The sequence below is a fragment of the Bos javanicus genome, chromosome 13 (genome assembly GCF_032452875.1).
Source record: "Bos javanicus breed banteng chromosome 13, ARS-OSU_banteng_1.0, whole genome shotgun sequence".
Classification (NCBI taxonomy): domain Eukaryota; kingdom Metazoa; phylum Chordata; class Mammalia; order Artiodactyla; family Bovidae; genus Bos; species Bos javanicus.
The window spans coordinates 36,843,237-36,856,450 of NC_083880.1; the positions used below are offsets into that span (position 1 = coordinate 36,843,237).

Genomic DNA, 13,214 nt, shown 5'->3' on the forward strand with positions numbered 1-13,214 from the left:
AATATTAAACATATACACAATTTAATCCAATTGTAAAGTGAAATATCTGTAGAAACACATACACAATCAGAGAGTTTTCTTTAGTTCCAACTCAAATTGGGAATGTGTTGGTTCTGGTAACAGGAACTTCTAAGAGGTGAGACTCGTTTCTAGCAGCCATGGTCTAGAAAACACATTTGGGGAATGGACTTAGGGGTAGGTCTCAGAGTCTTTTTATTGAAAACAGTAGAAATGGACTCTGGCTATCTTAAACAGGAAAAGAAAAATAATTTAACATAATGATACCAGGGTTACTCATAGAAAAAAAGAGAAATAAATGTCAGGAAGGACAGAAATTAAGACACAGCAACCATGGGGATCTGATAGAGAGACCCTCCTAGACACTCCTGCCCTGCTGGAGCAGTCATGTTTCCCCTTGGCCGTTGTGCTTGAGATTCAGAGTCCTGAAGAAGAGTCTGGAGTGTGGTGAAGTGGACTGATCTGTGCCCTCCTCCCATTCGTATGTTGAAGTCCTAGTACTTCAGAACGTGATGCCTGTATATGAAGAGGGGGTCTTAAAGGAGGTAATTAAGTTGTAATGGGACTTCCCTGTATCTCAAACGGTAAAGAATATGCCTGCAGTGCAGGAGACTGGGGTTCGATCCCTGGCTCGGGAAGATCCTCTGGAGAAGGGAATGGCAATCCACTCCAGTATTCTTGCCTGGAGAATCCCATGGACAGAGAAGCCTGGAGGGCTACAGTTCATGGGGTCGCAAAGAGTTGGACACAACTGAGTGACTAACACACACACACACACAAGTTGTAATGAGGTCATCAGCACGGCCCTGATCTAAGATAATTAGCGTCCTTACAAGAAGAGAACATTTAGACACAGACACCTACAGAGGGAGAATTCCCCATGAATATGAAGATGACTGTCTATAAGCCAAGGAGAGAGGCCTCGGAAGAAATCAGCCATGCTGACATCTTGATTTTGGATTTGTAGCCTCCAGAACTGTTAAAAAATAAATTTCTATTGTTTAAGCCACTCAGTCTGTGGTGCTTTGTTAGGGCAGACTGAGCAAACTAATTCATTTGGCTTATCTTTTTCTTGATACTGCATGCAATGAAGCAGAGGCAATCTGCCAAAAGAAGGGGGAAAGATGGGGAGGAATGTCCAAAGTACAAAACATTGTACATTTCTTCCAAATAGTTGAAGTCTCCTCAGTTGGAAGAGATATTACATTTATTCCACATTACTCCATAGAAGAAAATTTGTGACCTTGGAAGTTCTGAGAAAATACATGATTACCTAAATATAATAACAAGCTCCTCAGTAGAATAGAACAGAACCAACTGCTTTGTAATATAATAGAAATTGAAGCAATTATTATTATTATAGGCAACATTTATTGAGTACTACCATGTGCCAAGGGCTGGGTGGGAGACTTTTCCAGATTATGGTATTTGATAGCAAGAACCTCATGAGCAAATGAACAAAAAAAGGATGCCCTCTCTCACATCTCCTATCCAATAAATCTGCTGATAGTCCTAACTAGTCAATTAGGCAAGACAAAGAAATAAAAGCCATCAAGAATTTGCTGATGAAATAATCTTATACAGAGAAAATCCCAAAGAGTCAATCAAAAAACTGTTGGCACTAACCAACAACTTCTCTATTAAGTTGCAGGATAGAAAATCAACATATAGAAACCTGTTGCTTAGTTGCATTCATGAATGCATACATGAATGATGAAACATGTGAAAACGAAATAAAAAGAACCATCGCATTAACAGGAGCATCAAAAACAGTAAAATACAAATAAATTTAATCCAAGAAGTGAAAGATCTGTGCAATGAAAAGTGCAAGACTTTGGTGAAAGAAACTGAATAAGATGGATCAGAAGAAATAATATTGTTTAAACGTCCATACTAGTCAAAACCATCTACAATTCAAAATACCAGAGGCATTTTTTACAGAAATAGAAGAAACAATCCTAAAATTTGCATGGAACTGAATAACAAAAGCAATCGTGAGGGGAAAAATGTTTCCTGATTTCAAATCATACTACAAAGCTGTGGTAGTAAAAACAGTATGATACTGCCACAAAAATAGACACATGAGCCAATGGAACAAAATAGAGAGCCCAGAATTAAATCTCAGTATACACGAGTAACTAGTATTAAACAAAGGAGTCAAGAACACCCAATGGGAAAGGAGAGGCTCTTCAACAAATGGGCTGAGAACACTGGAGAGTCACATGCAGAACAATGGAAGTGGACCCCTACCTCAACACCACTCACAAAGATTAACTCAACAGACCTGATGCCATAAAACTCCTAGAAGACAATGTACAGAAAAGTCCTCAGTATTGATCTTGGCAATGATGTTTTGGACATGACACCATGAGCTCAAACAATACAAGCAATAATCAATAAACTGAACTATAGTCAAATTCAAAAGCTTTCACACAGCAAAAGAAGCAAAAAGAATAGGAGAAAAATTTTGCAAGTCATATATTATATAAGGGGTTAATGTTCAAAATATATAAAGAACTCATATAACGTAATAGCAAAAAAAAAAAAAAGTCCAACTAAAGAATAAGCAGAAGAACTAAATAGACAGTTTTCCAAAGAGGACATCAAAATTGTCAACGGGCACATGAAAAGATGCTCGACATCACAAATCAACAGAGAAACTCAAGCTGAACCTACAACGAGAGAGCACCTCACACCTGCTATATTGGCCATTATTAAGAAAACAAAAGACAATGGATGCTGACGAGGATGGTGAAAAGGGAGCAATTGTACACTCTGGGTGGAAATGTAACTTCGTTCAATCACCATGGAGAACAATATGGAAGTGCCTCAAAAAATTAAAAAATATATCTACCATACGCTCCAGTAATTCCACTACTGAGTATATACCAAAAGGAAATAAAAACAGTATTTTAAAGATATATATGCACTCCCATTTTTACTGCAGCCCTATACACAATAGCCACGATATGGAGAGAATCTGCCCATCAACAGATGAATAAATTTTTAAAAGATCCGACACATATAAGCAGTGGGGTTTTATTCAGCCATGAGCGAAAGTATATCCTGCCATTTGTGACAGCACAGGTGGACTTCAAGCACATTGTGCTGAGGTAAGTCAGATGGACAAAAACAAGTACTGTATGATTAATCTTATACACAGAACTAAAAATGTCAAATTCATAAAAATCAGAGAGTAAAATGGCAGTTACCAGCATATGGGGGTGGGGGATAAGATTAATGTTGTTTAAGGGTATAAACGTGCAATGAGCAGTAAATAAGCTGCAGAGATCTATGTACAGAATAATAAACATATTATATGACAGTATGCTATTCTATGTACAGTATAATAAACATATTGCATTATATGACAATAATACAGTATTATAATCATGTAATGTGATAAATACCATTACGATGATGATCATGTTACATTATATAAAGTAACAATTTGTACACTTTCAATGTCCACAATGTTATATGTCAAATACATTCAATATAAATGCTGGAAAGATAGAATTTTTAAACAGAAATGGAAATCATTGGGTAATTTTGTTAAATACTAGAGAACGGGAAGGAGGGCCTTGGTGCCGGCTTTCTATTTTCCATCATCTATCTAAATATGACTGTTAGTCCCTGTGAAATATGGATATATTATAAAGCAGTCAAGGAAATTTGAAGAAAAAAATGTTACAGTGAGTATATTTCAAAGCACACAGTTAAACCATATCATAGTATACCAGTGAAGTCACTGAAACTATCAGCGATAAACTTCATGGCAAATAGATGGGGAAAAAGTGGAAACAGTGACAGATTTTATTTTCTTGGGCTCCAAAGTCACCATGGACGGTGACTGCAGCCATGAAATTGAAAAGACTCTTGCTCCTTGGAAGAAAAGCCATGACAAACCTAGAGAGCATCTTAAAAAAGCAGACATCACTTTATTGACAAAAGGTCTGTATAGTCAAAGCTATAATTTTTCCAGTAGTCATGTATGAATTTGAGAGTTTGCCCATAAGGAAGGATGAGTGCTGAAGAACTGATGCTTTCAAATTGTAATACTGGAGAAGACTCTCAAGAGTCCCTTGGACTTCAAGGAGATCCAACCATTCAATCCTAAAGGAAATCAACCCTGAATATTCATTGGAAGGACTGATGCTGAAGTTAAAGCTCCAATACTTTGGCCATCTGGTGCAAAGAGCCAACTCACTGGAAAAGACCTGTTGGTGGGAAAAATTGAAGCAAAAGGAGAAGCAGGAGTGGCAGAGGATGAGATGGTTAGATAGCAACACTAACTCTATGGACATGAATTTGAGCCAACTCTGGGAGATAGTAAAGGACAGGGAAGCCTGGCGTGCTGCAGTCCATGGGGTTGCAAAGAGTCAGACATGATTTAGCAACTGAACGACAACAACAAAACAAATACTTAGTAGTCAACTACTAAGAAATACACGAATTAGGTTCAAGACACTATATTAAAGCTCTCAATAATTTAGCAATCAAGTTTGAGTTGCTATTCTATCAAATTTCATATTACTTGTTTACCTGACTTTAAGTAATAAAGCAGATGCTTGGCAGATATTATTTCAAAAAAGAGCTTGGCATCTTCCTAATAGCTTAGACCACAGTTCATTTGGTCTTCTCAACTTCAGTCAGGTATTTCTTTAAATGATTCCATTTATATACAAATCCAAATAAATGTGGTTCTTAGACCTTTTATAATCCCCAGATCTGGCATAACTCTTGATCTGAATAAACAGATAAAGTTTTTTAAACTTTGCAAAAATACTTAGAACTCACTGTATGATATTTGGTGAAATTATCACATTATTTTGAAGATTTGGAATATAAAAGATGTTTCTCTGAATATGCTAAAATTGATTTATCTTTGGATCAGATTAATTACAGAAATAAAGGAACAATTTAGTACTAACTACCTCCACGTAGGATGCAGAAGAATAGAAACCTGTGGTCGATTTTTAAAATCTGGCATAGCTACAATAATAAGAAATTACAACGTATGCGTGTTTTTTTAATATTTAGCTATCATTTTTTCCACATTAAAGAGTACTTTTCCATAAATGTGTTATATACATGTGGTATTGGAACATCAGTATACTTTTTAGACAAGAACATTTTTGTACTTGAAGGAAACTTAGAGGTCACCTTACGTAGCCCCTCAATTTATAGGGCTGGAAAGTAATCCTCAAACAAGTTGAAGTGATTTGCCTAAAATCATGCAGCAATTTAACTATCATCATGATAATATCTAATACTTATGTAGCCTACAAAGCATTTTACATTCACTGCATTCACTAATTTTAATAACAACTCTGTTAAAATATGCAGTACAGTTTTCCTCATCTTTATTTTTTAGATGAGTAAACCAAGGCACAGAGATATTAATTTATCCAATGTCACCAAACTGTAAAGGGAATGAACAGTTCAATTTTATACCTCTGTTTCCTTACAGCATCAAAGTAGCCCAGTTGGCAAGTTAAAGTCACAGTGACAAACCAGCACTCACCCACTACAATTAGGATTTCTAAACCCAGAAGATTGTGCCACGTGTTCATGAGGCTGGGGGGGAATTGGAGTCATACTTTGCTGGTGGGATGTGATACAGGACAGACACGCTGGATGGCAGTTTGGCAGTTCTTTAAAAGTTAAGCAGACACTCACCTGTGACCGACCCGTCCCATCCCTAGGTGCTCACCCAAAAGAAGAGAAAGCACATGTCTTACAAAGGCTTTGTAGCACGGATGCTTACAGCAATAGTTTTGGAAAAGCCCTGAACTGGGAACACAACACTGAAGACTCTCAAAATAACTATGCTGATTCAAAGAAAAGCCAGACAAACATGAGTAGATGATTCATGGTTTTATGTATCTGAAACATAAAATTCAAACTAGTCCTTAGTGACAAAAAGCGAATGGGGTAACGGGGTGGGGGCGGGGGGCGAGCAGGTAGGATCTGGGAAGCATACGAAGGGCCAAGAGAAAACTCAAGGGTGATGGAAAGGTTCATCATGTCGGTGGTGATGCTTCCACCAGTGCACACGTGTCAAAGTTTGTCAAATTGTACACTTTAAAATATGCAACTTATTGTCATTGTTGTTCAGTCCCTAGGTCATTTCTGACTCTGCAACCCCATGCATTGCAGCACTCCAGGCTCGCCTGTCCTTCACTACCTCCCAGAGTTTGCTCATATTATTGTCCACTGAGTTGGTGAGGCTCACTGTCTCATCCTCTGCTGCCCCCTTCTCCTTTTGTCTTCAATCTTTCCCAGCATCAGAGTCTTTTCCAATAAGTTGGCTCTTCACATCAGGTGGCCAAAGTATTGGAGCTTCAGCTTCATCATCAGTCCTTCCAGTAAGTATTCAGGGTTGATTTCCTTTAGGATTGACATTAAGTATATATGTCTACCTTGATAAAGTTGTTAAAAAGAGGCCTGAATAAAGTCAAGATTCTGAAAAATCTACTTAATTATACTCAAATTTGCTAGCTCACACTGATACCAACAAATGTCTTTCAACTTTTTTGGCTGAAATAAATAATTTAAAAGTGCACATATAAAAAGCAATAATAACAGCAACAACAGTAACAATAGCATAGTTATACCTTTATGCCTTTTAAGGCAATAGCAATTATTTCTATGGTCTTTCTAACCCCCCAAAGCACTATAAATTCTAATGATGAGAAGTTAATTGTTGTGTGTTTTATTGATTTGTTTTGTTTCAGTAAAAGCAAGGATTCAATCAGAGAGGCACACTTAACCCATGCTGGTGGGAATATAAATTAAAATAATATTTGTGGGACCCAATTTGGCATAGATGTTCCAAGGATCTAAAAAACTATCCTGGTTTTTGGTCAGATAATTACACATTTGGCAGTTCAGCCAAAAAAAATGATCTCAAAACAAAAAGATTTTTGCAAAGATTGCTCCTCCAAGTATTATTTATAATAGCCAAAAATGGAAACAAATGTAAGGTCCAAAAATAGGGGGAGTTATTAAATAAATCATGCTACAATTCACTCAGTGGACTATTATCTAGCAATTAAATAAATAATTTGTAATCTTTTTGGAGAAGACTTTCCCAGAAAAAGCAAAGCCAACTTGCAAAGTGCCCTTCCCCTTAAAAACGAGTGAAATGAGCACAAATAGGTAAAAGCAGAAGGAAAAAGCCAGCACTCAGAAGGCCAACTTCTTATAATAATACTTGAAAAGTGGCAGTCGGGGCAAGAGAGAGACAATAAATTATGTCATGTGGATGAACTCCTGGCTCTCCATTCCCAGACAGTGGGGAAGTGAAGAAGAAGGAATCCCAAACATGCTGTGATCCCTACTCAGTCTGGGGAGAGGCTCACTGGGAGAAAGGGGAAGCAGTGTGGACAAGAACAGAAGCAGCTCTTGCAAAAGGACAAGCCCTTTGTCAGCATCTCACCACTGACAGGGGAAAACATTTGACTCTCTGTTCTTGACTTTCTTGACAAGGAAAAGAGGCGGCAGACCCTGGGGAGCAGTCAACATGAGGCGCAGATGGCAGTAAACGAGGATTTACACAGACAGAAAGCAAAGGAGAAGGGGAAAAAAAGACAGTCCGCTTGCTGGAATAGGAAGATGGAGTGGAGAGACCCCGGGGAATATCTCACGGCACCATCTAAGAATGCCTGGACCAAAATCCTTAGGGTTTCCCCCCATTTATGACCCCTGAGACATCCCAGCATTATTTGAGAAAGGTAAAAGGTGGAAACAGTCCAAATGCCCATTAACTGACAATGAATAAAAAAAATGTGCTAAAGTCATGGGCTTCACAGGTGGCTCAGTGGTAAAGAATTCTCCTGCCAATGCAGGAGATGCAGGAGATGTGGGCTTGATCCCTGGGTTGGGAAGAACCCCTAGAGTAGGAAATGGCAACCCACTCCAGCATTCTTGTCTGGGAAATGCCATGGACAGAGGAGCATGGCGGGCTACAGTCTATGGGGTCAAAAAGAGCTGGACAAAAAGCCAGAGGACAGAATATTATTTGGAAACAAAAAGAGATGAAGTACATCTACATGCTACAAACATGGATAAATAAAGTGTAGTCTATATATACAATGGAATATTACTCAGCCTTAAAGTGAGGGAAATCCTACCACATGTGACAAATACGCATGAACGTTGAGGACATTATGCCAAGTTAAATAAACCAGTCACAAAAGGACAAATGCTACATGATTCCACTTACATGAGGCATCTATAATAGTGAAATACATAAAAGCAAGTAACAGAACAGTGGGTGCCAAGGATTGGGCTGGAAATGGGGGGAGATGCTGGAGTGTGTATAAATTTTAAAAATAGGGTTTTTAGAACCATGGAAATTGTGATTTAAAAAATGATACACTCATTACAAAACAAGCCATTATAGTACAAGAGACTTCTGGTATAAGGCTAAATTTAAAAGAAACAAAAATACCTATATTATGATTATAAATAGTTGTTTCATAGGATTACAAGAAAATTCCTAAGGCTGAAAAAAGTCATCGTTTTGAGGTGATTGGGTAACAGATCTTTTTTCCTTCCTTTTATGTTTTTTCATTTTCCAGGTTTTCTATAATAATATGCTCAGTCTAGATATGCTGAAGAATTTCTTAGGACAAAAAACAATTAGAATTAAAAGGAAACCAGAGGTGAGTGTCCATAGCCCCAAGCACACGTAGGCAAGGACTGATAGATAGCAAAATACCATCATTCCATCACGAACAGCCTCAATTAAAGGTTAAAGTGAGCTACAGGCTTGTAGACAGTCATGCACTTAAAATTTTACAATAGTACTAAGCTAGGACCCCGCAGAAACTGTGGCATTTTCACCCAAAAAAAGCCTGAAAAACTGTTCTCTAAATAAAACAAAGACACTATAACTGTGAGATCCTTATGGAACTAGAGGCTAAATTCGGTTATTAAAAAAGAAAAGCTGTGAAAGAAGCTCCATACATGCATAAGACATAGCTATGTCATTAGTGTTAATTTCAGATTTACGCCTAGTCCACCACATTTTATCAAGCATCTAACAGTTATTTTAATGATTTCGCATCTAACTTTAGATCAGAGAAAAAGTCTAATTCAATTAAAAAAAAATTAGGCATATGTTTTCAAGCATTTGAGAGTATTTTGATATTTCACTTAAATATGTTTTAAAATTGTCAAAATATGTGTTTATATCCATATCAGTTTGTTTCAAACATCTTAGAAGCTCAATGTGATGTGGTTTTTTTAAAAAAAATTTTATTTATTTCTCATTTATTTTTGGCTGTGCTGGTTCTTCATCACTGTGTGGGCTTTCTCCAGTTGCAGTGAGTGGGTCTGCTCTCGAGCTGTGGTGTGTGGGCTTCTCGTTTCAGTGGCTTCTCTGGTTGTAGAGCACAGGCTCTCGGATACACAGGCTTCAGTAGTTGTGGGGCCCTGGGCTCTAAATCACAGGCTCAATAGTTGCAGCACATGGGCTTAGTTGCTCCGAGGCAGGTGGGATCTTCCCAGATCAGGGATTGAACTGGTGTCTCCTGCATTGGCAGGTGGATTCTTTATCACTGAGCCACCAGGGAAGCCTTGTGACATAGTTTTTAACAAAAGTCTATTGCAAAAACTACAGAGAAGATGGTTGATACCTCACTCCTTCTGAAACTCCGCAGCCACGCTCCTTGTCTGTGTCTGTTCCCAGGACACGAAGAACTGAATTAGCACTCAGAGAAAAGAGTGGGGGTGGGGGGTGGTCGCAAAAGAGGCAGTGGTATATGCATCTACAGTCAAGGAAAGAGCAATCAATCCATTAATCAATAGTGAACTTATCCATGGGAGTGTCAATTTTGTCCAAAAAAAAAAAAAAAAAATCCTTGATTTTTGTCAATGCCAGTTTGAGAGTCTGAAGTGTTATTTTCCTGAGGATGTTGCAGAATGAAGCCTCTCCTTGTTCTCTGCTCCCAAGGCCATCACTGACAAAGAGCCAGGACTGGGGACTTGAGGGGAGAAACTCCAAACTTTGAAGGGACCTCCCCAGGATGGTGAGTGAGGCCACGAAGGGAGCTTTTATAAGGAGCTTCACTTCCTTCATAGCTCAGTTGGTAAAGAATCCACCTGCAATACAGGAGACCCTGGTTCAATTCCTGGGTTGGGAAGATCCACTGGAGAAGGGAAAGGCTACCCACTATCCTGGCCTGGAGAATTCCATGGACTGTATAGTCCATGGGGACGCAAAGAGTCAGACACGACTGAGCGACTTTCACTTCACCTCCCCAGCCTGAACCAAAGTGCTTTTGCTCTTGAAAGAGACACCCCCAATCCATGCAGTGACTGTCCTGATTCAAAACTGTTTCCAGGGCAACTGTGTCCCTGAGTGTCCTATGAAAGAGGGAAGTCCTTTGCCCAAGAGATGATCGGTAAATTGAGAAATGGGTGGGTCTTCCCCTGGCTGTCCAGTGGTTAAGACTTTGCCTTCCAATGCAGAGGGTGCAGGTTCCATCCCTGGTTGGGGATCTAAGGTCCCACATGCCCTAGAGCCAAAAAAAAAAAAAAAAAAAACCCAAACTTAAAACAGAAACAATATTGTAATGAACTCAATAAAGACTTTACAAATGGTCTGCAACAAAAACATCTTTTTTTAAAAAAGAAGTGGGCATCTTTTGAGATGTTTCAGAAAGAAAGAAGGAGTTTCAAAAGTGAAGGAAACTGGGCGTCCATGGCTGGAGGAGAGGATTTATTGTCCTCCTTTGCCTATGAGTCTTCCCTTTCCTTCCTTTCACCACTGAGCACTCCCTGAGCGTTCCCTGAGGAAGCGATGCTTATAAACAACACATTCTTGTTATCAACTCGCCTCCCCATGTAGTCACCACAGGTCCCTCGAGACAGACAGGGCGGAGCTGGGCTGCTGACACATCCGAGGTGTTTAGGGTCTCTCCTCACGCAGGGAGGCAATGATTTAAGGAAGCAAAGACTCTCATCACCGCCCAACTGTCGACAGGGTTCTGAACGGACAGTTTGTGAAAAATGATCCCAAGGAGCTTATGAGTTTCTTCCACGTTTAAAAGAACCTGTTAACACCAAGCCACAGGAAAAAATAATCCTCTGAAGGGGTTTCTCCCCCGCCTTCATGATGCGATTCACATCTGAAACTACTCAAATTATGTTCCAACGAGGAAAAACTTAAACAAGAAAATCTCTCTTGAGCGTAAAAAGAACCTGCTTGTTTAGGAATCTGCCCTTTGATCTCCAGAACACCCCTCTGTCCAGGCCTCACTCCCCGCGCCCCGAGTCCAGCCCTTCCCAGGCTGCACACTTTGATGTTTGAGTCAGACGGGTGGACAGTCACAGGTTTTGAAGTATTTTGAAAACATTGTTTAACTGCTAACAGTAGAGACACAGGAGACACAATCCTCTGATGGTGAAAATATGCCCCAGGGTTTGGATAACTCCAGGTTTGCTCCAGGCTTCATCATATGAATTTGGCAGTTTATCTTTGTCCTTTCTGTCTTTCCTTTTGGAAAACTTTTTTTTTTTTCTTTCCTTTGATCTCTGTATGATCTTATGTCAAACTTCAATTTAATAGTCACCCAAACCAAAGAGAAGCTACTTGAAATCAATAAAAAGAGACAGTGAGGTGTGTAGTAGAAAAATACTCATGATGAAGATCAGGCAGGCCCTAGTCAGACCCTGTGGCCTCGTTCAGTGCCCTCAGTTTCCTCATCCGTGAAATGGGGTTAATCAGGACTCTTCATGGGTTTTTAAGACTTGATTAATATATGGAGACCTTTAAAAAATAGAACCCTACGCTCTGCGATGACCTAGAGGGTGGGGATGGGGTAGGAGGTGGGAGGGAGCTTCAGGAAGGAGGGGACATATGTATTTGTTGTTTAGTCACTAAGTCATTTCTGACCCTTTGTGACCCCATAGACTGTAGCTGACCAGGTTTCTCTGTCCATGGGATTTCCCAGCCAAGAATTCTGGAGTGGGTTGCTTTTTTTTTTCTCCAGGGGATCTTCTGACCCAGGGATCAAACCTGTGGGTTCATCTCCTGCATTGCAGACAGATTAGTTACCTCTGAGCCACCAGGGAAGCCCAGACATGTGTGTACTTATGGCTGATTCATGCTGTTGTATAGCAGAAACTAGCACAACATTGTAAAGCAATCATCCTTCACTTAAAAATAAAAAAAATTTTTAATAAAAAAAAATAAGAGGAAAAAAATAAGAACTCTAGTGTTGACTCAAAATGTTTTCTAATGTAATGTTGCTGATGTGTAAATAGAAGACTAGGTATGATTTCTTTTATACTTATGCTTATGCCAATTGTGTTAGTCAACAACTACTAAAATAGTGCAGCAGAGCTGACAGCCCCTAAATCTCAGCAACTTACACATTAATTTTTTTTTCAGTTCATAGCAGGGTTTGGCTCAGTTTCGCTGGACTGAATAAGGATTAGCGCTAGGTTACAAGTAGGTTCATTCTGCTCCCCACGCCCACATGCGTCTTCACTCTGATACCAGAGGTGACACAGGGCATGGATTTTAGGGTTTGTTTAGTTGGTTTGGTTTTCACTGTTCCTTACAAACTGAGCTGTCAGGGAAGCCTTCTGATGTATCACAGGACAGCAAAGATCAAACCAAGTCATGCATACATTTTTAAAGCCTTATCTTGTGTCACGTTCATTAACATCTCACCCAGTTCAGCCTCCAGTGAAATACACTCTGCGTGTTCTGTATTGGAGGGGCTGTGTAGTCCCACAGTGAAAAGCATGAAAGTGTGAGTCTACAGAGAAGAAATCAAGAACAATTCACCAATCTCCCTCAGAGTAACTATTCACTTTGTCTTCTTATGTAAAGTACTCTCTCCACCCCTCAAAACACATCATAGCCTCATCCCATGATCTTGGAATCAGGCTCAGAACCTGTGCTCTCCCCAGAGCCAGATCAGATCAGAACCTGTGCTCTCCCCAGGGCCAGATGTGGCTCTTCTTAATCCAGGTATCCATCAAGAGCACTTAGCCGCTTTTCTCAAAGTCCTTTTGTCCAGGTAAAAGTATGTACTGTCAGACATGGCCTTAAGGTTTCTCTTACTGGGGTTATACTTGGATTTTGTTGTTTCCCTGAAGCTATTTTAGTAGGTCTTTCGAATACAAGGCATTTTTCAATTTTCTCTTTTACTGATTGGAAACTGAACAATGAT

At 39.4% G+C, this 13,214-nt stretch overlaps 1 protein-coding gene across 1 annotated transcript in view; it reads right to left on the reverse strand.

The window, feature by feature from the left end:
• Positions 1 to 9,269: 9,269 nt before the first annotated feature.
• Positions 9,270 to 13,214, reverse strand: part of LOC133259147 (uncharacterized) — a 33,529-nt gene continuing 29,584 nt past the window's right edge. Inside the window, exon 2 of the mRNA XM_061436275.1 lies at positions 9,270 to 10,547. Within this exon, the coding sequence (XP_061292259.1) occupies positions 9,987 to 10,547 (561 nt within the window). The 3' untranslated portion in view covers positions 9,270 to 9,986. The remainder of the gene's footprint in view (positions 10,548 to 13,214) is intronic.